The sequence below is a fragment of the Natrix helvetica genome (genome assembly GCF_964273705.1).
Source record: "Natrix helvetica genome assembly, chromosome: 8".
Classification (NCBI taxonomy): Eukaryota; Metazoa; Chordata; class Lepidosauria; order Squamata; family Natricidae; genus Natrix; species Natrix helvetica.
The window spans coordinates 5,536,998-5,561,401 of record NC_138559.1 but is presented as its reverse complement, the minus strand read 5'-3'; the positions used below and the strand labels follow the sequence as shown (position 1 = coordinate 5,561,401).

General features: G+C 47.3%; 1 protein-coding gene across 1 annotated transcript; it reads left to right on the top strand.

Annotated features, from left to right (window-relative positions):
- The first annotated feature begins 50 nt into the window (after positions 1-50).
- On the top strand, positions 51-24,404 carry LOC309396263 (N-acetylglucosamine-6-sulfatase-like). Its single transcript, XM_081961258.1, has 13 exons — positions 51-504; positions 3,990-4,049; positions 5,079-5,282; positions 6,717-6,782; positions 7,948-8,046; positions 8,360-8,524; positions 10,335-10,417; positions 12,525-12,643; positions 13,923-14,026; positions 16,092-16,193; positions 17,270-17,380; positions 20,643-20,750; positions 23,435-24,404. Exons 1-13 carry the CDS (start codon positions 334-336, stop codon positions 23,576-23,578), a joined length of 1,536 nt encoding a protein of 511 aa, XP_081817384.1. The 5' UTR covers positions 51-333; the 3' UTR covers positions 23,579-24,404.

Genomic DNA, 24,404 nt, shown 5'->3' with positions numbered 1-24,404 from the left:
CCCACTCATGCAAATGAAGGGGGGGAGGTCTTAAAAGAGCGCCGCGCCTCCCCGCCAGGAGTCCGACCGCGCGTAGCGAAAGTGAAAGCGCTTCACTTTCTCCTGCTCCAGCCAAGCGCAGCCCAGCCGAGCTACAGGAGTTGTTTGCTTGTTTGCAGGGTGCGTGTTGGGGGGGGGGGGTGTTTGTGCACCTCTGGAGCCCGGTCTGGCTGCGTGGGCGGCTGGAGCGGCGTTTGCCAGTCATAAGACGCGGAGCAAAGAGGCACATCGGCGCTTCCTGAAAGTCGCTTCGGTCGGGCAGCGCTGCCAAAGGGGCCTTTCCACGGAGTGAGGATGCTACCCACGCGGCCCGCAAGGGGTTTGGTGGGAAGGGAGGGGCTCGCGGGGGTCTTGCTGCTTCTCCTGCTGCTCCTGGGCGCCGGACGCGGAGAAGCCGGCGGTGCCAAGAGAGCTAACATCGTCCTCATCCTGACCGACGACCAGGATCTGGTGCTGGGGGGAATGGTAAGCTTCGGAGCTCGGACTTGCGCCCTCCCGACGCAACGTGGAAGCGTCTCGTACTCAAATGCCCAGCCGAAATCTACCTGCTGGCTGCGGTGGGCGTTGTTCTTGGAAGGGGCGTAGATAGGGAACAAGCTGCCCAGGAAGGTGGGGGACGGAGTTACTACGGTTACTACCGGGTGTAAATTCCTCTGGGGACGGGATTCAGAGATAAGCCTGAAAGAGAAGAAGAACCTCGAACTTTAGTCCTATAAAGGGAGGAAAGATAAGCCTGAAGGAGAAGAATCTTGTACCTTAGTCCAGGAAAGGGTGAGAAAGTGACTCAAGATGGCCCTGCATTAATTTTCTTCCTGCAAAAGTTTTCAACCTTGGCCACTTTTTAAGACTTGTCGACTTCAACAATTCCCCAGCCAGACGTGGAAGTTGAAATGCAACAAGTCTTGAAAGTTAACAGATTAACGGAGTTGGAAGGGACCTTGGAGGTCATGTAGTCCAACCCACCCCCACATGGCTCAAGCAGGAGACCCTACACCAGTTGCAAGGTTGGAGATTCTTGCTCTTGGATATAACAGGGGAGGAGACAACATTCACCCGCCTTTGGAAATTTTGGTATTTCACCACCCAATGATAACATTCTAGCATTTACTGTTTTGCAGAGTGTTTCCTAACCGGCCTACCTTCTAACTTTGCAAAGAACATTAAGTGTTAGAAACAGAACAGTCCTTAAAAACCTCCCCACACACACACACACACAGCACAGAAACTCTGAAGAAATAGCCTACTACCTGAATAATAATAATAATAATAATAATAATAATAATAATAATAATAATAACAACAATAATAATAATAATAATAATAATAATAATAATAATAATAATAATAATAATATATTATAATATATTTATAATATATTAATAATATATTATAATATATTAATAATATAATAATAATATAATAATATAATAATAATAATAATATAATAATATAATAATAATATAATAATAATAATATTAATCGGCCTGTCAATGTTATTTAAAAGTAATAAATTGTTAATGCTCATTATCTTATATTAGTGTTCCGTAATATAATGGGGAGGGGCAATTTAAGGAGAACTTGCTCACTCGTTTTTATTAGTTTCTTCAAGAATTATTTTTAAAAACCCCACCTCATCCTTGTCTGAAGCTCTGGTGATCTCTCATCTATATATTTACCAGTTTTGATCCGCTTGGCTTTGTAAAATCAAACAAACTTAGTTGGCTACCAGCTTTGAAGACCAGTCTATTTTTAGGGTGGCTTAGTGACGCTGAGATTGTCAATCAGAAATGTCGGCGGTTGGAATCCCTAGCGTCGCGTAATGGAGTGAGCCCCCGTGACTTGTCCCAGCTTCTGCCAACCTAGCAGTTTGAAAGCACATAAAAATGAAATAGAAAAATAAGGACCACCTTTGGTGGGAAGGGAACAGCGTTCCATGCGGCGTCGGCATCTAGTCATGCTGGTCACATGACCACGGAGATGTCTTCGGACAGCTCTGGCTCTTCAGCTTTGAAACGGAGATGACCACTGTCTCCTAGAGTTGGGAACGACTAGCACATGTGTGTGAGGGGAACCTTTATCTTTATCTATTCTTTTAATACTGTTTGTATTAAAATCCGCTGTTTGTTCAAGTGTCCTGCCACGCCACCTCTTATAACTGGGTGACATGGGTCACCATTCACCCCGCTCTGAGAAAGGAAAACAGTCTTAATCCGAAGGGCCTCTCTGATCGCTGCTGCTTATAGATTTTGGAAGGCGATGCTGTGAGAGTCCCAGCAGATGAAGGAAGGAAATGTTTAGTGTGGCTCATGTGGCTTAGTAAAGGAACCACAAATAAGTTGCTGTGTCTGAAGTTTCCGTTCTGCTTTTCTCCAGTCACGAAGGATGCTTCATCTCCATGTGACAGCGTAGATCAGTTTGGTTCCTTTTCTGATACATGACCCAGTCAGAATAACAGAGTTGGAAGGGACCTTGGAGGTCTTCTAATCCAACCCCTGCTCAGGCAGGAGACCCTAGACCAGGGATGTCAAACTCAATTTCATTGAGGGCCGCATCAGGATTTTTTGACACACTGTGTGTGCGTGTGTGTGTCTCCAGGGTAGCCAGCTCGATGTCACTCATGTTGGGGATGCCTGTGGGTGGCCCAAGCACTCTGCCAGTGAAAACAGGCTCCTGCTGTGGCCCGCCAGCTGCCAGCAGAGCTGGCAGCAGACTTGGATGAGGAGGAGGTTGGGGAGGAACTTGGGCCAGTCCTGGAGTCTGGGGAAGGCTCTGATGAGGGCTTTGTGTGGGATGCAGAGATAGAGCCAGGGCCGTCTGACATTTCCCAGCTGCCTTCAGAGTCAGAGATAAGTGGGGAAGAGGAACAGCTGTACAGAGCTTTCAGGAGAGGATAACAACTGAGGAATGGGCCAGGTCAGGAAGAAAGACACACATGGCACAGGACCTAGCTACATGCAGGATCGCATCCTGCCCCATACATCCCTACGACCAATTCGCTCTCACAGAGAGGGACTTCTCCGGGTGCCGTCCACTAAGCAGTGCCAGAGGGCGGCGCCCAGGAGTAGGGCCTTCTCTGTGATGGGCCCAGCCCTCTGGAATGACCTCCCCCCGGATATTAGGATTACCACCGACCTCCGCTCCTTCCGTTCAAAACTCAAGACCCACCTTTTTCAACTAGCAGGCCTGGCTCAACCATAGCTCCATTTTATTCCTCCTGGCAATTTTTAAACTTGTAATTTCCATTGGGGTTTTAATTTAACTTATTTTAATATTTCTATGTTATTATAATGATTGTATTGTGTTTTATACCTCCTCCATACAAGGTGTAATTTTATAATATGTGTTTTTATTTATTGTACGCCGCCCCGAGTCCCTTTGTGGAGAGGGAGCGGCTAACAAATTTAATAAAATAAATAATAAATAAATAAATAAATATGTGGACGCTGCATGGCCTCTCCTTGACTGGGGAATAAATATAAGCAAAAGGGGAGTGATGGTTATAGGAGACAACAGTTCATATTTCTTTCTGAAGATTTGCTTATGTGCAGAGACTTCTTGCCAGCAATTACGTTACAGCTTTGCGACTGGAAGCTCTCGGCCTGGCAATTATCGAAGGACTGATAAGGTCTGTTATTGCAATTAACCCTTGCAAGGATTATTGCCTGGACATTTCTGTGGGTGAATGCCATGAATTCACAGTAGCTAAATATAGAGGGGGTTTTCGGGACAAAGAGTGTCTGTTTTGTTTCTGCTAAGGCTGGGTCAGAACAGCTCCCGAGCTCTGCTTTCGGCTGTGATGGCCGCCTGCAAACCACTGCCAGAGAAAACGGAGCTCGGGAGAGCCGCCTGCAGCCCGCAGGGATGTAAGAGTGGAGTTTCTCCAAAGGAAGGGACTGTTTAGTAGTCTTGCTTTGAAGGCTTCCTTCTGATTCTTGACTTTCAATCTTCAGAGCCCGATGAAGAAAACCCAAGTTCTGATTGGTCAGTTCGGGGCTACCTTTGCTAATGCTGTAAGTATCCCCCAAATGGGGTTTGCAGAATTGCTTGGTGTAGGTTCACCTGTAGGAGGGGAGAGCCAACCCATCTCCTCCTGCCTTCCGGGGACTTGCAAGCTTTCCCAACAGGCCCGTGATGGTGAACCTAGGGCACGCATGCCGGAAGTAGCACGCAGAGCCATCTCTCCGGGCACGCCACCCGTCACCCATTGCTCTTCTGAGTTCAGCACGCCAGCCACTTGGTCTTTGCGCGTCCATCCCCGAACTTCTGGTTTGAGTGTTGGGTGGGTTTTTGCCCTCCGGAGGTTGAAAAACGGCTGAAAATCGTGGTCAGCATGTGTGCTGGAGCTGACAGCAGGGCAATGTACCCTCAGAAATGGCTCAGTGTGCCACCTGTGGCATGCGTGCCATAGGTTCGCCATCACGGTTGTATTCTTATTCTACTTCTACTTCTAATTCTATTGTAATTCTAATTCTATTTTAATTCTTATTCTATTCTATTTGTAATTCTATTATGTTAATTAAACACGTTTGTTTACAAGAAGTAAAACAGAATATAGAAAATAATACAGAATAGAACAATATATAACCGAGTACTTAACAAATTAACAGAGTTGGAAGGGACCATAGAATAGAACAAGAATTAGAATTAGCTGGAAGGGACCTTGGAGGTCTTCTAGTCCAACCCCTCGTTCAAGCAGGAGAACGTATACCATTTCAGACAAGTGACTGTTCAGTTTCTACTTAAAAACCTCCTGTGATGAACTGCCCATGATGTCTGGAGGCAATCTGTTCCACTGATTAATTGTCCTCACTGTCAGGAAGTTGGACAGAGGCATTTGAACTGCTGTCCATTCACCAATTTAATGGCTTCTGTCATCTCTTGGAAACAACTCGGTTACCTTTTAGAGTATTCCGGCCTCCTCCAAGGCAGCCAGGCTGCATCTAGCAAGAGAAACTTGGAAAGCCTCTGCAGTTGTGCTACTTTGGAGTAGACGGGGGACAGAATCATCCCCTTCTCCCAACGGATTTCTCTGTGTTTAGTTTGCAGTGACCCCCCTGTGTTGCCCCAGCCGGAGCAGCATCCTGACCGGCTTGTATCCCCACAACCACTTGGTGAGGAACAATTCCTTGGAAGGGAATTGCAGCAACGTTGCTTGGCAGAAATTCCAGGAGCCCTTCGCCTTCCCGGTTTACCTGCAGAAGCAAGGGTACCAAACTTTCTACGCTGGCAAATACCTCAACCAGGTATAGTCTTTCCCTATAATCTGGAGGGGGGGGGGGAATTCAGCCGGTTCTGAAAGGTTCAGGAGAATCCGTAGCGGAAAATTTGAGTAGTTTGGAGAACTGGCAAATGTGGTATTTGGCCCCAGAGTGGGGAGGGAATGAAGATTTTGCAATATCCTTCCCTCTGGAGAGAGGGAGGGAATGGGATTTTGCAATATCCTTCTCTCTGGACTGGTGAGGGAATGGAGATTTTGCAGTATCCTTCCCCAGGAGTGGGGAGGGAATAAAGTTTTTGCAATATCCTTCCCTCTGGACTGGTGAGGGAATGGAGATTTTGCAGTATCCTTCCCCAGGAGTGGGGAGGGAATGGGGAATTTGCAGTATTCTTCCCCCAGGAATGGGGAGGGAATGGATATTTACAGTATCCTTCCCCCAGGAGTGGTGAGGGAACAGAGATTTTGCAGTATCCTTCCCCAGGAGTGGGGAGGGAATGGAGATTTTGCAATATCCTTCCCTCTGGAGAGAGGGAGGGAATGGGGATTTTGCAATATCCTTCCCTTGGCGTGGGGAGGGAATGAAGATTTTGCAGTATCCTTCCCCAGGAGTTGGGAAGGAGTGGGGATTTTGCAGTATTCTTCCCCCAGAAGTGGGGAGGGAATGGGGAATTTGCATTATCCTTCCCCTGGAGTGGGGTGGGAATGGGGATTTTGCAGTATTCTTCCCCCAGGAATGGGGAGGGAATGGATATTTTACAGTATCCTTCCCCCAGGAGTGGTGAGGGAACAGAGATTTTGCAGTATCCTTCCCCAGGAGTGGGGAGGGAATGGGGATTTTGCAGTATCCTTCCCTTGTAGTGGGGTGGGAATGAAGATTTTGCAGTATCCTTCCCCAGGAGTGGGGAGGGAATGGGATTTTGCAGTATCCTTCCCTCTGGAGTGGTGAGGGAATGGAGATTTTGCAATATCCTTCCCCTGGAGTGGGGAGGGAATGGAGATTTTGCAGTATCCTTCCCTCTGGAGAGAGGGAGGGAATGGGATTTTGCAGTATCCTTCCCCTGGAGTTGGGGGGGGATGTGGATTTTGCAGTATCCTTCCCTCTGGACTGGTGAGGGAATGAAGATTTTGCAGTATCCTTCCCCCAGGAGTAGGGAGTGAATGGGGAATTTGCATTATCCTTCCCCTGGAGTTTTTTTGGGGGGGAATGTGGATTTTGCAGTATCCTTCCCTCTGGACTGATGAGGGAATGGGGATTTTGCAGTATCCTTCCCCTGGAGTTTTGGGGGGGGGGGGAATGTGGATTTTGCAGTATCCTTCTCCTGCCACATCCACCAAGCCACACCCAGAGAACCGATAGTTTTAAAAAATTGAACTTCACCACTGCTGTAATCACTTTCCTTTTGTCGATTGTGCAAGTGTGCCTGCTGTGCTTTCACCAATGCCTCTCCTTTTCTTACAGTACGGGCACCCCCAAGCCGGCGGCGTTCAGCATGTTCCCATGGGATGGACCCATTGGCTAGGTTTGGTGAGTAGGACAGTATCTTGTTTCCTCCCAAGTCAGGAGTATCCAACCTTGGCAAGTTTTAAGACTTGTGGACTTCAACTCCCAAATTCTCCAGCACTGGGGTGAACAGCTGCATCCCACAAGGGTTGCTGGACTCCAGCTGTCATCAGCCTCAGCAGGACAATCAGTGAAACAGCTTGCTTTCAGAAATGGTGGGTACTCCATCACTGGAGGTTTTTAGGAAGAGACCATCAGACAGACACTTACCTGAAATGGTATAGGTTCTCCTGCTTGAGCAGGGAGCTGGATTAGAAGATCTCCATCCCTTCTAGCTTCTGTTCTATTCTATTGCATTCCATTCCATATTCCATTCTCATTTTTTATACTCTATCCTATCCTATCCATCCTATTAATTCTATTCAATTCCATTCAATTCCATTCTGTTCCATATTCTATTCTCATTTTCTATATTCTATCCTATCCTAATCCTATCCATCCAATCTTATCCTATCCTATCCTATTAGTTCTGTTCTATTCTACTCTCCTTCATTCCATATTCTATTCTATTCTATTCTATTCTACTCTATTCCATGTTCTATTCTCATTTTCTATATCCTATCCTATCCATCCTATCCTATTAATTCTATTCTATTCCCTATTCTAATCTATTCTAATCTAATACAGTATATTCTATTCCATTCCATTTCATGTTCTATTCTATTCTATTCCATATTCTATTCTCATATTCTATATCCTATCCTATCCTATTAATTCTATCCTATTCCCTATTCTATTTTATTCTATTCTATTCTATTCTATTCTATTCTATACTCCCCTCCATTCCATTCCATTCCATATTCTATTCTATTCCATTTTCTATATTCTACATTCTATCCTGTTCTATTCTATCCTATCCTATTAATCCATCCTATTCCCTATTCTAATCTAATCTATTCTATTCCATTCCACTTCATTCTATTAATTTTATCCTATTCCTTATTCTGTTCTGTACTGTTCTGTTTTAATGTAGGCTTTATATGAATTTGCTTTAACTGCCATTTCAGCATTTTGAGGGTAATGTAAACTGCTGTGTGGGCAGATTTTAAGACCGAGCAATGTAAAAAAAATTTCAATAAATAAGTACGTGCCCCTGTGTGTCTAACGGGCCATGTGTCTCCTCCCACAGGTGGGCAATTCCAAGTACTACAACTACACCCTTTCATTGAACGGACATGAGGAGGAGCACGGGGACCACTATGAAGAGGACTACCTCACGGACCTGCTTGTAAGTCACTCCGCTTCCTCCTGGGCTTCACCTCCACTCTGGTGCCATGCAGGGGTGGCCGCAAGGGAGGCTGGAAAAAGTCAAGATGGCGGCCACAGCCACAACGCAATACGCACGGCGCATCAACAGAACAAGTAAAGGTTTGACTGGAGCGTGGCGGCTGCCATCTCGACTTTTTCTTCACCAGTCCCTGCAAGTGGCGCTGGTGCCACCGTCTTCTGCTTGCCTACGGGTAAGACTCGGAATAGCTGCCTTCTCCACTTCTGTCGTTGTGTGTCGTCTTCTACCCTTCCCAATCCTTTCTGTGTTGCAGACGAACCGGAGCCTGGAGTTCCTACGGAAGCTTTCGCGCCCTCCCTTCCTCATGGTGTTAGCCCCACCTGCTGCACACTCGCCCTGGACGGTGGCGCCTCACTACAAGTCCACCTACGGCACCCTCAAAGCCCCTCGCAATGGCAGTTTCAACGTGCACGGGAAGGTGAGTTGCCAATGCATGCTAGGCGGTCAGTGGCCTTCACTTCACGGTCAGTGGCCTTTACTTTCTAAAGCAGCCTTTGGAAATCTTGACCGCTATTCCAACTCTTCGGTCAACCTTCCATGAATGACAGCCTCCTTTGGAAGCCATTGGTTGGATTTTTTCAAAGTCCTAATCAATCATCTTCTTTTAATGACCCCATAATCCCTGGAAGGGTGGAGTCTGGACAACTAAATGGAGCTGAGTTTGTACTGGCCAGATGCCTTTCCTGTCGCCAGTATGGAGTTTTGTTTAGCAGATATATTCTCATCATGCCGAGAGAGAAAAATATTGGCCTCTACCTAGGATTGAACTCACAGCCTTCTGATTGGTGTGGAGAGCTCCACCTCTAGGCCGCTGCAGCACTCTTCCAAAGTCCTAATCAATGGGAGGGTTGAATTGGCAGCATTTTAATGTGCCAGTTGCCATTTGGGCGTCGTTGTTTAATATCTCAAGAGAGTCACTTGAGCATGGTGATTATATATTAATGGAATAAATGAATAATGAATGCATTGTATGAAAGTCAGTATGAGAGTGGTGCGGTGGCCTAGAGGTGGAGCTCTCGCCTCACAAGAGGCTGTCAGTTCGATCCTAGGTAGAAGCAGATATTTCTCTCTCTGGGCACAATGAGAATATATCTCCTGAACAAAACTCCACACTGGCAACAGGGAAGGGCATCCGGCCAGTAAATACTCAGCTCCATTCACTTGCCCAGACTCCATCCCACAAGGGATTATGGGGTTATTAAATGAAGGTGATGGTATGAAACTCAGCAATCTTACAAAGATTTTACGCAGGACTTAAAAACTCATTTTATTTAGTGATGGAGTTCTAGCGCTCTGTGAGACCGTATGCTTAGGGCCACGTTAACGCACCCCATTTAGATTACTACAGCTGGTCCTTGACTTACAACTATTTTTAGTGGCCATTTGAAGTTACAACGGCACTGAAAAAAGTGACTTACCGTTTTTCACATTTACGACCGTTGCGGCATCCCCGTGGTCACGTGATCAAAATTCAGACACTTGGAAACTGGCTCGTATCTATGACGGTTGCAGTGATCTCCCTTTGTGACCTGACAAGCAAAGTCAACGGGGAAGCAAGATTCACTTAACAACCGTGTGACTAACTTGACAATGGCAATGATTCACTTCACAATAGGGGCAAGAAAGGCATAAAGTAGAGCAAATCCCAACAAGGGTCTCACTTAGCAACAGAAAGTTTGGGCTCAGTTGTGGTCATAAGTCGAGGACTACATGAAATGGTGGAGGGGGGTCCTTTTATAAATCCTCCCTGTCTAATATCCACCCTTGAACAGGGGTAGGCTGCTGGGGGTTCGGACGGGTTCGGGAGATCCTCTAGCTAGGATTGTGCCCAATTTGGCAAACCCCCAAATGCCACCACTGGCTGGCCACACCCACATTGCCCCTCCCACCCCAGGAGTCTCTATGCAGCCCGTTCATCATACCAGGTAAGTGCAAGTCCTGTGCGGAGGCTTGGGGAGTGGGGGGAAATGGGGCCTGTTTCCGGCCGGAGCCCGGGGGAAGCAGTTTTCCCCATCCCGGAGGCTCGAGAAAGGCCTCCGGAGACAGGGGAGGGCAAACACCACCACCCTGCCATGGTGCAGGAGGCTGGCTAGGCCATGCCCACCATCGCCACGCCCACCCAGCAACGGGGCCTCAAACCCGTTGCTGCACTTTTTGAAGCCCCCTCCTGCCCTTGAACCTTTGGATCTCTCCGGAAGTCCTCTCCTTGATCTTCTTTCTTTTTGTAGGACAAGCACTGGCTGGTAAAACAAGCGAAGACGCCCATGTCCAACACCTCCATTCAGTTCTTGGACCACGTTTATCGAGCCCGGTAAGAAAATGTGACTTTCACTGTTTAACCAAAAAGTGGTGAAAGAAAAAGAAAGAAAAAAGGGGTGGAAAAAGCATCCCCTGAAACCAATTTGATTGATGTCTTGATGAAGTCAGTTGGCTTGAAGCGACTGTAATTGATTGGGTTCACACATTTGTAGTAAGGCATAAACGATGGCTTACAATTTTAAAAGGGCTTTTTATACATCCCAAATAGCCAATAATGCAGCATATAAAGCCCCAATTCTTGGGTTAAGATATGAAGCTACCAAGGAACAAAAACCACAAGATGGTTTAGTGCGACATGTAAGCCCAGCCATCCCAAAGGTGCTTTTTCCAAAAGCCATACTGGACTTTCTTATGTTTCGCTTTTCGGAAGAACTGAAGAAGCTTCTCAGATGAGAACCAAAATGTTTGCAAAGAAAAAACCCCAAGAAAGTCCAGTTGCCTTTTGGAAAAAGCACCTTTGGGACAACCATGACCTGGATCAAGGGTTGGCAATCTGCAGCTCTGGAGCCACATGTGGCTCTTTCATCCCTCTGCTGTGGCTCCCTGTTGCCGGTCAGCTCCGCAATTGATAGGGCTTTTGGATAGGGCAAGTAGAGGAAAAACTTTACTTACTTTACTTTACTTTTATTTGTGCTTATAGACCGCCCCCTCTCCCAAAAGGGACTCGGGGCGGTGTACAGTCCATACAAAAATACATCACATGAATAGTTAAAAATTAGATAGTTAAATTATTAAATAGATAGATATAGATATGGATATGGAGGAGGTTAAAAAGAACTGTACAGCTAAGTAAAGTGTCTAAAATATAGTTTTAAAAACCCCTAAAAATATCCCATAAATTAAATTTAAAAAACAATTCCCCTAAAATACCAGTTAAAAATATATCTGCCGGGAGGTAAAAGTTATGAATGTGCCAGGCCAGCTAATCGGAACAGGTGAGTCTTCAATTTTTGTCGGAAGGAGCGGAAGTCGGTGGTGGTTCTAATGTCGGGGGGGAGGTCATTCCAGAGGGTTGGGCCCATCACAGAGAAGGCTCTACTCCTAGGCGCCGCCCGTTGGCATTGCTTGGTGGACGGCACCCGGAGGAGTCCCTCCCTGTGAGAGCGGATTGGCCGCAGGGATGTGTGTGGCAGGATGCGATCCCGCAAGGATGCCACACTAGGAGGAGACTCTATGGTGGGGGAATGGCACTTACGGTTGGCTCCAAAATTGAACGGAGGGCTTCCGGTTAGGATCTCTGTGGCTCTTTGAGTGTTTGAGGGTTGCTGACCCCTGATGATTAAGAATCTCTCTGGACATCAATCCTTAAGCAGAAAATACATAGTTACAATCTATCTTCTGTTGTGTTTCTTGACCCATCCTGAGGACCTGAGCTGGCCATCAATAAAACCAACAAGGTACATGGACCCAAAAATAAGGCAGGTCGTTTTTATTCATAGACTGATCAATCAATCAAAATCGAGCTGGAAGGGACCTTGGAGGTCTTCTAGTCCAACCCCCTGCTCTAACACAAGACCCTGTACCATTTCAGACAAGTGGCTGTCCAATTTGTTCTTAAAAACAAACCTCCAGTGATGGAGCACCCACATCTGGTGGCAAGCTGTTCCACTAGTTAATTGTTCTCACTGTTAGGAAGTTTCTCCTTAATTCCAGGTTGCTTCTCTCCTTGATTGGTTTCCATCCATTGTTTCTTGTCCTGCTTTCTGGCACTTTGGAAAATAAGTTGACCTCCTCCTCTTTGTGGCAGCCTCTCAAATATTAGAACACAGATATCATGTCACCCCAAGTCCTTCTTTTCTCTAGACTAGCCATATCCAATTCCTTCAATCGTTCTTCATATGTCTTCATATGTTTTAACCGCAGGCCTTTAATCATCTTAGTTGCTCTTCTTTGCACTTTTTCCAAATATCTTTTTCGTAACGTGGTGACCAAAACTGGATGCGGTATTCCAGGTGTGGTCCTCCTAAGGTTTTACGAAGTGGTATTAATACTTCACGTGATTTTGGTTCTATGCTCTGTTGCAAGCATTCCATATGGTTAAACTTTCAGGGGGGGGGGGGGAATCAGCATTAACCCCGTGGTTTCTCTTTGATCTTCAGGTGGCAAACTCTGTTGTCAGTGGACGATATGGTACAGAAGGTGCTGGACCAGCTGAAGTCCCTAAAATTGCTGGACAGCACATATGTGTTCTACACCTCAGATCATGGCTACCACACAGGTGAGTATATTTGTAGGAAACCTTGTGACGGGGCAAACGGAGATAGGAAATTATTTCAAGACATCCTCAGAGAACATTGGGAACGTATAACCCTTCCACCGGTGTTATAGGCAGCAACATTCAAAACTAGATTTAATAAGAAGCCATGAATTACAACCGTTAATTAATGGAAGCAGAAAAGCAGCAGAAAATATGATTCTACAAGAAAGCCCTACCATTCAATAAAATGCCTCACTAAGCACTATGTATTTACAATATACAATACTACAATAGCAGAGTTGGAAGGGACCTTGGAGGTCTTCTAGTCCAACCCCCTGCCTAGGCAGGAAACCTTACACCACTTCAGACAAATAGTTATCCAACATCTTCTTAAAGACTTCCAGTGTTGGGGCATTCACAACTTCTGGAGGCAAGTTGTTCAATTGATTAATTGTTCTCACTGTCAGGAAATTTCTCCTCAGTTCTAAATTATCCTTGATTAGTTTCCACCCATTGCTTCTTGTTCTACCCTCAGGTGCCTTGGAGAATAGTTTGACTCCCTCTTCTTTGTCGCAATTCCTGAGATATTGGAACACTGCTATCATGTTTCTATTTAGAGTCTCTCTTTGATTAAAAAGGGTGGTGTGGTGGCTCAGGGGTGAAGATGCTGGGCTTGTTGGCTGGAAAGCCAGCAGCCCGGGTTCGAAATCCGAGCGCAACCCGATGAGCTCCCATGACCTAGCAGTTCAAAAGCGTGAAAATGCAAGTAGATAAATAGGTACCACTTTGGTGGGAAGCTAACAGGTCTCCGGGACATCATACTGGCCACATGACCTTGGAAATGGCTTTGGACAGTGCTGGCTCAATGATCTCCTGCTTGAGCAGGAGGCTGGATTAGAAGACCTCCAAGGTCCCCTCCCAGCTCTATTCTACTCAAGCTTCTAAATCAACTTGGAAAAATGTTTTTCAATCCATAGAATCATAAGGCTGGAAGAGACCTTGGAGGTCTTGTAGTCCACACCTGCCCAAGGCAGGAATCTTTATACCATCCCAGACAAATGGTTGTCCAAATCTTTTCTTCATGTGAGCTATCTGGTCTAATTTGGCCATTTGTTGTCTCAGCCTGATCTGGAAATTCACTTTGGTGATAATAGGATTTGAATTCCCTTTGAATCCGCTCTGCAAACTGAATATTGGCACGCTGAAGAATGATTCTTTTTCATCTTTGCCTATCATTCCTCTTGACTTTCTCTCCCTTTCTGTCTGTTCTGCTATCTTTTGGGGTTCCCCCCCCCTCCAGGACAATTTTCGTTGCCCATTGACAAACGACAACTTTACGAGTTTGATATCCGGGTGCCGTTGCTGGTGCGAGGCCCAGGTGTTAAAGGAAATAAAACATTCCTGGTAGGTTTACTTGTTTCAGAAGAAAAGCCTGTGCTGAAGTTGTAGCACAGGCTTTGTGGGAGGGCATCTTCAATTAAAATGGGGGCATGATGAGTTAAGGCTCAGTGACTAAGATGCTGAGCTTGTCGATCAAAAAGGTCGGCATTTCGGCAGTTTGAATCCCTAGCGCCACGTAACAGAGTGAGCTCCCGTTACTTGTCCCAGCATCTGCCAACCTAGCCGTTCGAAAGGACGTAAAAAATGCAAGTAGAAAAACAGGAACCACCTTTGGTGGGAAGGTAACAGAGTTCTGTGCACCTTCGGCGTTGAGTCATGCCGGCCACATGACCACAGACAGCGCTGACTCTTCGGCTTTGAAAGAGAGATGAGCACCACCCCCTAGAATCAGGAACGACTAGCACATATGTGCCAGGGGAACCTTTACCTTTTTGATGGGTTATAGGTTAGATGAGCATACATTCTCCGTATTGAGTTGGGCAAAGATAGGACTATTGGTGGACTCCATGGTACCTGATGATCAGATTGCTTGGCTAGACCACAATTAAGGTTTCTCCATCCTCCAGTCCCACCCCAATCAAGATTGCTGCTTGCAGTTCTCCCATTGCTAATGGTCACAAAGAATCTTGGCTGGAGTAAACCCTGCCATTTTGTTCACATCATTCTGCTGATAGAGGGTCACTTGGAGCGTGGAGAAAAAGAGGAGCCCACGCAGGCTTCATTTGTGTTCTCCGGCCCTTCCCCCCCCCCCCCAATTTAAAAACAACAGAGTCTGCAGACCTGATGCAGAAGATCTGAAGCCCCATAGCCTAGTGTCCTCTGGGTCAGTTTGCAGAAGATAGCATCTGATCATCTTTTCCTTTATTGCTTCATCGATTGTAGGCCTCGTCTGGAGGTTTGTGGCCAGAACCGCTTTGATATGTCTCCTGTTTCAAAATGAAGAGCAGACATCCAGCCCATGTGCTTGGAAACATCTCTGAGGGCTACACTAGAAGGCTTTGAGGGCCACCCATAGCTCTTTGCTTGACGGATGTTGCTCGTTGCGGGTCTACAGCTTCCGTTCTCCCCAACCAAGGTGTGGCTGGAGAGCATCTTCTTGGGATGAGCTAGACAACAGTGACAGGGACGCTGTGGCTTCATGGCTAAGACGCTGAGCTTGTTGATCTGAAAGGTTGGCAGTTTGGCAGTTTGAATCCCTAGTGTTGCAAAATGGAGTGAGCTCCCGTTACTTGTCCCAGCTTCTGCCAACCTAGCAGTTTGAAAGGACGTAAAAAATGCAAGTAGAAAAATAGGAACCACCTTTGGTGGGAAGGTAACAGCGTTCCATGTGCCTTCGGATTGTTGCCGCCAGATGTCTTCGGACAACACTGGCTCTTTAGCTTTGAAACGGAGATGAGCACCGCCCCCTAGAGTCAGGAACGACTAGCACATACGTGCAAGGGGAACCTTTGCCTTTACTTTAGATAATACTGAGTTTCTATCTAACATCTTTCTTTGTGTAATCGTAAAGGTGAAGGAAAGGCACTTGGGGAGGGGGAATTCATCCCCTGTGCAGTTTTCCTGCCACTGTTATGGAAAGTTGAGATAGCCCTCGACTTACGACCACAATTGACCCCAAGATTTATGTTGCTAAGTGAGACATTTATTAAGTGACTTTTGTCCCATTTTACGACCTTTCTTGCCACAGTTGCCAAGTGAATCATTGCAGTTATTAAATCAGCAACACACTTATTAAGTGAATCTGGCTTTCCCATGGACTTTGCTTGTCAGAAGGTTGCAAGAGGGGATCACGTGACCCCAGGACACTGTGACCGTCATAAATATGAACCAACTGCCGAGGACCTGAATTTTGATCATGTGACCGTTGGGATGCTGCAACGGTTATAAGCATGAAAAACAAATCACTTTGTTTTGTGCCATTGTAACTTTGAATGGTCACTAAACAAACGGTTTTAAGTTGAGACTGTCTGTGTTAGCTTCCTGCAGGCTGTGAGGGTGATACTTGTTGGTTAGGGAGCCATGGTCCCGAGTTGCTTTGAGAAAGTCTCCTCTCCTCTCTTCCTCTCAGGAACCCATCCTGAATATCGACCTGGCACCCACCTTCTTGGACATTGCAGGAGTCAACGCTTCTCAGACCAGCATGGATGGGGTGTCCTTCCTGCCCCTCTTGGTAATAGGTTGCCTTGAATTTTGGCATATAGTCCAGTGGGAGAGTCTGGTTAGAAAGCTTTCCTGAGGAATGAGGGGGGTTGTTTATTTAAAGTATTTGCAGTGTTTATGAAAGTGGGCTTTGCTCAGAAGCCGCACGTGGGACTTTTATGCGTTGCAGAATCACACCACAGAATGTGAACTTAAGATTCATGGGGTTTCAGCAGATCTCTAATAAATTCAAATAAAGAAATCTTGAGGAGAAATCTGAATGGATGGAGACCACTGTCAGAGAGAGGGGGGAGAGGGAAAGAGAGAGAGAAGGAGTGGGAGGGAGGGAGGGAGAGAAAAAGGGAAGGGGGAAAGAGAGAGAAAGGGAGGGAAGGAGGGAAAGAGAGACAGACGGAAGGAGTGGTAGGAAGAGAAGGAGGGGGGAGGGAGAGGAGGGGGGAGAGAAAGAGGGAGGGAAAGAAGGAGTGATAAGGAAATAGGGAAGGAGAGAGAGGGAAAGAGTGGTAGGGAGAGGAGGGGAAGAGAAAATGAGAGAGAAGAGCGGTAGGGAGGGGGAGAGAGAAAGGGAGATAGGAGTGATAAGGAAATAGGGAAAGCGAGAGAGAAGGGAGGGAGGGGGGAGAGAGAAAGGGAGGGAGATAGGAGGAGTGATAAGGAAATAGGGAAAGCGAGAGAGAAGGGAGGGAGGGGGGAGAGAGAATGGGAGGGAGATAGGAGGAGTGATAAGGAAATAGGGAAGGAGAGAGAGGGGGAAAGGAGTGGTAGGGAGAGAAGGAGGGGAGAGAGAGAAGGAATGGTAGGGAGGGGGAAGAGAGGGAGGGAGGGGATAGAAGGAGTGATAAGGAAATAGGGAAAAGGGACAGAGTGAAGGAGTGATAGAGAGAGGAGGGGAAGAGAGGGGGGGAGAGAGAGATGCAAATTAGTTTATTAAAGAATATTTTAATCTCTCTTTCTGAGCTTAGGTGGCAATGGTGCCTGATAGGGCACAAAGGAAGTGTCTAAAATACATCTAGAAATCATAACAGTAAAAGAGTGTCAGTTTTCTATTTACGTCTTGTTTCTTGAAACGAGTGTCCTTTCATGCAGGTGAACAAGGTGCAGAAATCTGCATGGCGGTCAGATTTCCTGGTGCAATATACTGGAGAAGGCTACACAACCACGGACCCCCAGTGTCCGAAATTGGGGCCAGGAGTGTCCGTAAGTGTCCGCACTGGCTTCATTTTCACATACAACACCCTCTTTCATGACAAAACGTTGATTCTGCCATTTGCATCTGTGACAGCTGGCCAGAAGACAGCTCCCTCCTTTGCAAATATTTATTTTAATTGTGAAAGCCACTCAGATAACGACTTACTTTTATCTTTGTCATTTTAGTCGGCTAAATTTCCATGTGTTTTGCATGTAAAGAAAGCATTTCTAGAAATAGAAGGCAAGGGTATGGCTCTGGATTGCTAGGTAGCTGCAGAAGACCCCAACAAAGACAGTAGGCAGTTCTGTAGAAAAACTAAAAGTTCCCCTACCCATCTAGCCAGCATGGCCAGTGGCAAGGGATTGTGGGAGTTGTGATGCAAAACCTCTGGGCAGTGGAATGTAGTCATTTAAAAAATTCACTCCTCTGTGAGAGAGAAGATGGGTCTTAGAAAAATCCTGTTGTGTCTGATTGAACCCCTGTCTGTATTGGTACTCTGTTCCCATAATGGCTAACCATAACTTAGGTGCTTAACAGAGCAAACTCACAGAGGGAGGATGGGATAAACTTCTAATAGCAAGAACACTTATATGCCGCTTCACAGTGTTTTACAACCCCCTCTAAGTGGTTTACAGAATCAGCATATTGTCCCCCAACAATCTGGGTCCTCATTTTACCCACCTCGGAAGGATGGGAGGCTGAGTCAACTTCGAACCGGACAGAATCGAACTCCTGGCAGTGGGCAGAGTTGGCCTGCAATACTGCATTCTAACCACTGCTGTACCAGAAACGAGAAGGAGAAAGGGAATAAGAGAGGAAGGAAGGAAGAGCAATAGCACTTAGACTTATATACTGCTTCATAATGCTTTACAGCCCTCCCTAAGCAGTTTACAGAACCAGCATGTTGCCCCATAACAATCTGGGTCCTCATTTTACCCACCTCAGAAGGATGGAAGGCTGAGTCAAGCCTTGAGTTGGCCAGGATCAAACTGCTGGCAGTTGGCAGTTAGCTGGCAATACAGCATTCTAACTACTGTGCCACCAGGAAGGAGAAGGAGAGAGGAAGGAAAGGAAGGATGGGAGGGAGGGAGGAAGAAAGAAAGAAAAGAAGGGAAGGAAGGAAGATAGCAATAGCACTTAGGTTTATATATCATTTCCTAGAACGTTTACAGGTCTCTCTAAGCGGTTTACAGAGTACAGATTGTTGCCGCCAACAATCTGGGTCCTCATAATAAATGAACATTGTCTTATTTGGCTTCCGAGAAATAGGCTCTTTCACCCTCCCTAAAGCAGTTCCGATCAGGAATGGCATTTCTGTTCCAAACGAGGCTGGCACATTTCCCTATGCAAAGCAGATCTTGGCTTGGCCCTCCACATCATTTTCCTATGGCTCAGGCTGTCAGACCTGCTATTACAGCTTGAACTTCTTTGTAAGAACGGTCCTCGGCTCTATTTGTGGAGAAATATAGAGTTGAATAGAAATCAAATGTATTACAATGATGCAAAGCCGGAACTGAGATTCGCGTGCCCAAATCACTAAGTTCTATACACACAGACGCGCATCTCGGTCTGTCCTGCAAAATGTTTCCATAACGGTCAGTCTGAGCCCAGGGTGGTATGCAGCTCCATCCTTCTTCCAGCTGGGTGAGCTTGAAGTGGCATCACCAGTAGCTTCTACTTTCCCCCCAAGCATCCCCCCTCTCCACAGTTCACAATGGACTGTCACCACATAACAGCAAAGCACAAAGCGAACATAAAGGGTCTATCCTAACACGCTGTTGAGAGACAGGCTTTCTTGCATTCTCACATCCCTGCGTAGGCATGGTCTCCCACCCCTGGGCACCTAGTTCACCAAGTTAAGAGTAGGAGTAGGGCAGTTGCTGTGATACAGAGCAATGAAACAGATATTCTAAAACAGTGATGGTTAACCTTTTTGGTGCCCAGAGTCCAAAGTGTGTGCGCCCCCCTGCGAATGCACATGTGTGTACCCCAATCCCCAAAGTGCAATGCAAGTGCCCCCCCACATGCACCCGCATTTCCTGCGCATCCCTCTGTGCATGCGCCCTGCCCCGCCCGCCTTTTAGCTTCCAGCTGGAGGCTTTTCAAGCCCTAAACATGGCACCAGGGGTAGGGAGGGCTTGCGATCTCTGTAGTTCCTCCCCAGCACAGACAGACTTTCTCCTCCATTCCTGCTTCCCTGATTTGAGCAGTTCCTCCCCAGCGCGCAGAGGCTTTCTTCATTCCTGCCTCCCGTGCCTTCCCCTATCTGCAGAGATCGGTGAAGCCCCTGTGGCAGCAGAGACCCAAATACCAGCTGGCAGAGGTGCACACGTGTGTGCGGTGGAGCTGGGCTGGGCAATGGCTGGTGTGCCTGCAGAGAGGGCTCTGTGTGGCACCTGTGGCACATGTGCCATAGGTTCACCATCACAGTTCTAGAAAGTGATGGAAAGATGAATGAACTTTTGTCTTTCCTTTTTATTTATGGGAGCTTGGAGGTAATTAGGGCCCACAAGACAGTTGTGCTATTGTTGATAAATGAGGTTGTTCTTGGTTGCCATTATGCTACAGTTTGCTATAGTCTATTTGTGTCTCTAACTCTATATAAGTCACTAAGAGTTGCTGTTGAAAAATGAGCAGCTATATCCATTGATTAGTTCAATAAAAAGGTAATGGAGTCCCTGCCAATTTTACTCCGCTAGTTGCCGACTATAGGGTGTGGTGCTTATCCCTGTTTCAAAGCCATTGAAGCAGTGCTGTCCTGGAGCTCTGTTACCTCCCCCCCCCTAAAGTGGTACTTATTTATCTACTTGCATTTGCATGCTTTTGAACTGCCAGGTTGGCAGGAGCTGGAGGAGAGGGCGGGAGCTCACGCCACCAAAGGGTGCTCGGGTCTCGAATCTGGGCTGCCGGCTTTCCAGCTAATTTGCCCAGTGTCTTAACTGCTGAGCCACTGTGCTGCCCCTTCGATCAATAAATAAGGAATAAATCTGCTCCAGCCAGCCAGCTACTTATGCCCTCTTTACCAAGGAAGGTTGCATTGACATCTTAACTGCTCTACTAAGAGTTTTTGTCCCACCGAAAAAGGTCTTGGGATTTTGCAAAGCTCAGGCAAACAGGGTTGCAGCCTTGTGATCACCCTCGATTCTGGTAGGTGTAGTTTGATGCAAGTCGGTCAGTCCTCATTAGCTGTGTTCGTACTCGGCAGGAGAACCTAAGTTTCCCATTGAATCTTCAGTTTCTGAATGGTTTCCCAAACTCTGTTTGCCCCAGCAATGTTTCCCTGACTGCGTGTGTGAAGATGCCTACAACAACACATATGCCTGCGTGCGCACTCTGAGTCCTGCGAACATGCAATACTGTGAATTTGCCGATAAAGAGGTAAGGTTTTGGTCTCACCTTCTCTAGCGTCAGGAGGTTCTGTGTTAGGGCTCAGAAAGTCGGGTCTGTGGTCTTCAAGAATGTTCAGAGCTTCTCAGATGCAGACAGAGATCAAGATTCAAGGGAGGAATCTGGGAGGCAAGTCAAAAAAAGCATAGCAATTAAAGTATTGAAGCGGGCAAGATTTATTTATTTATTTGTTTATTTAATTAGCGCTTCTAGACCGCCCCCTCTCCCAAAAGGGACTCGGGGCGGTGTACAGTCCATATCAAAAACATCATAAATAAAATTTAAAAAATTAAAATTATTAAATGGATAAATACATAAATAAGAGGAGGATAAAAATAGACAGAACTGTAATTGCTAAATAAATAATTTAAAATATACAGAATTTAAAACCCCAGTGTCCTATAAAATTAAGTCCCCTAAAAAACCAGTAGGAAATATATATGCCAGGAGGTAGACGTTAAAAGTTATGCCAGGCCAGCCAGTCGGAACAGGTGTGTCTTCAGTTTCTGCCGGAAGGAGCGGAAGTCAGTGGTGGTTCTAATGTCGGGGGGGAGGTCATTCCAGAGGGTTGGGCCCATCACAGAGAAGGCCCTACTCCTTGGTGTCGCCCGTTGGCATTGCCTAGTGGACGGCACCAGGAGAAGCCCCTCCCTGTGAGAGCGAATTGGCCGCAGGGATGTGTGTGGGAGGATGCGATCCCGCAGGTAACTAGGCCCTATGCCATGGAGCGCTTTGAAGATGGTGGTCAAAACCTTGAAACGCACCCGAAAGACCACAGGTAGCCAGTGCAGCTCGCGCAAGAGCGGTGTTACGTGGGAGTACCTAGTACTCCCCATGACTGCCCGCGCGGCTGCGTTCTGGACTAGCTGCAGTCTTCGTGCGCGTCCCAAGGGAAGCCCCATGTAGAGAGCATTACAGTAGTCCAGGCGAGACGTCACCAGCGCATGAGTGACCGTGCGTAGGGCATCCCGGTCCAGAAGGGGGCGCAATTGGCGCACCAGGTGAACCTGGTGGAACGCCCCCCTTGCCACGGCTGCCACATGGTCGTCCATTGACAGCCGGGCATCTAGGAGGACGCCCAAATTGCACGCCCGTTCCACAGGGGGCAGTTGTTCGCCCCCTATGGCCAGCGTTGGAGTCAGCTGACTGAACCGAGGTGCCGGTAGCCACAGCCACTCAGTCTTGGAGGGGTTGAGTTTGAGTCTGTTGTCCCCCATCCAGACCCCGACGGCTTTCAAACACTGGGACATCACTTCGACAGCCTTGCTGGGGTGATTTGGGGTTGAAACGTACAGCTGAGTATCATCAGCGTACAGATGGTATTCAACCCCCAAACCATGGATGATCTCCCCCAGCGGCTTCACATATGTGTTGAACAGGAGGGCCGAGAGGACCAACCCCTGCGGCACCCCACAAGTGAGTGACCTCAGGGTCGACCTCTGCCCCCCTGTCAACACACATTGCGACCGGTCGGAGAGGTAGGAGCCGAACCACCGTAAAACGGTGCCTCCGACTCCCATCCCCTCCAGCCGGCGCAATAGGATACCATGGTCGATGGTATCAAAAGCCGCTGAGAGGTCTAATAGGACCAGGATAGAGGAACAACCTCTATCTCTGGCCCTCCAGAGATCATCAACCAGCGCGACCAAGGCTGTCTCTGTGCTGTGCCCGGGTCGGAAGCCGGACTGGCGTGGGTCTAGATATTCAGATTCGTCAAGGTGTCGTGGAAATTGCTGTGCCACCACATTCTCAACAACCTTCGCTAAAAAGGGAAGGTTGGAGACTGGACGATAATTAGCCAGCTCCATTGGGTCCAGTGAAGGCCTCTTGAGTAAGGGCCTAATAAAACAACCCTCTACCAGAATGATTTGTTCCCTCAGAGATGATGGATAGAGGATTTCTCTTTTTTGTTGTTCTGATTTGCTTTTGCTTTTCTCTATAACTAATTTTATTAGTTTTATTTGTATTAGAATGTGTGACACCCAGGTGTCATGCTGTTCATGCATTGATTTGCGTGAACTCCGTTTTTTCTGGCAGAGCGTTGCAGGAGGCCGTGGTAGCTCGGGACCCTGTTTTCGCAAGCTGATCCTTCATTGTTTCCAGGGCAGCTCTGTGGGCCAGATCTAAGTATCCTGTGGGCCGATCCGGCCCCCAGGCCTTGAGTTTGACGCCCCTGTTCTAAGGAATGATTCTCCCAGGTTGGTTCTGCCAAGGGGGTGAAGTCTTTCCCCAGGCATGAAGGCAACCAAGACCACCTTATAAGCAGAAGACAGGTTGGATGGTCGTTGACTTCTGAAGGAAGGCTGCGGAAAGATTTCCTCTTGGAGGGGCTGCTTCCTGACCAGTGGTGGGCTCCAGGCAGTATGCCCTGGTACACACGTACCACTGCCTGGCAGAAGCAGCAGTCACTGTACCGGAACAGTGCTTTGGAGGGCCCACCCACCCACCCTTGTTCCTTACCTGTATTTGAATGAAACGGGTCATTTATCCACATGCACAGCATATGGTGCCTACGCAACACTCTGCCAAGCAGCTGGAGCGTCGCAGGCGGTGAGTGCGCATGTGTGCACAGCATGCGTGCCCGTGGTGGACGCCCAGCCCCGTTGCAGTGTACCAGTTGCAACGGGATCTGGAACCCACCACTGCTCACTGCTCATCCTACTTTTCTCTTGCAGAATTTTGTGGAAGTCTACAACCTGACGGCAGACCCACACCAGCTCTCCAATGTAGCCAAGAGCGTCGACCCTTCGCTGCTCGTGCAGATGAACCAGAAGCTCATAAAATTGCAAGCTTGTTCTGGTGTCGGTTGCCGTTCCTGAGTCCTTTGGCTAGCACCAAGGACCGAAGACACCCTCTCCTTTTCCTCGTGATTTCCTGGCAGTGGCTTCCTCCTGTCTCCAAACCGAATCCAATCTGGGTGCTGCCTTTTAATTTAGGATGCTCGATCTTTAATCCCAAGTTTGGAGTTTTCTGTGTTGGAATAGGGCAGGGGTAGAGCAGAAGGGAAAATGTGGGTGAGGAGCCAAGCCTCTCACCCCAGGGTGTCCAGCCTTGGCAACTTTGAGACTGGTGGACTTCAACTGCCAGAATTCTTGGGGATTCTGGGAATTGAAGTCCAAAAGTCTAAAAGGTTGCAAACCCCGGTGATAACAACTCTAAAAGACACCTTGTGGAATTTCTAGTGCCTTATATCTCCCTTCATTGCTCATCTTGTCTTCTTTTGGCCAGGCAGTGGTCACTGAGGTCTCACTTCAGAGTGAAGAATATCTCTGGCCCCATCAGGGGTGACCTTCTCAGTCTAGAGTGTTCCAAATGCTCTTGGACTACAGCATCCTGCAACAACTATCACCTTTGGGACTACATATCCCACTTTGCACCTCTCCACTTAGGGGAGGGACGGAGAGGATTCTTTCCGTTTGGTCATTGATTAACACAGAATGAAGTTGGGGTGGCCTCCATGGTCATCTCCTTTCTTTCTTGGGCTGGCTGAGGTCTTGGAGAGTCTGCATATCCCTACAGGAATCATTGTGCCTGGTTTGACTTCTCTTACCAGGTCCTTTTGTGTAGCCCATCGTTGTTACTGCAGTTGCTATCTTCATACTGTGAAAAAAAAATGGAATAAAGCACTTTTTTAAAAATGAGAAA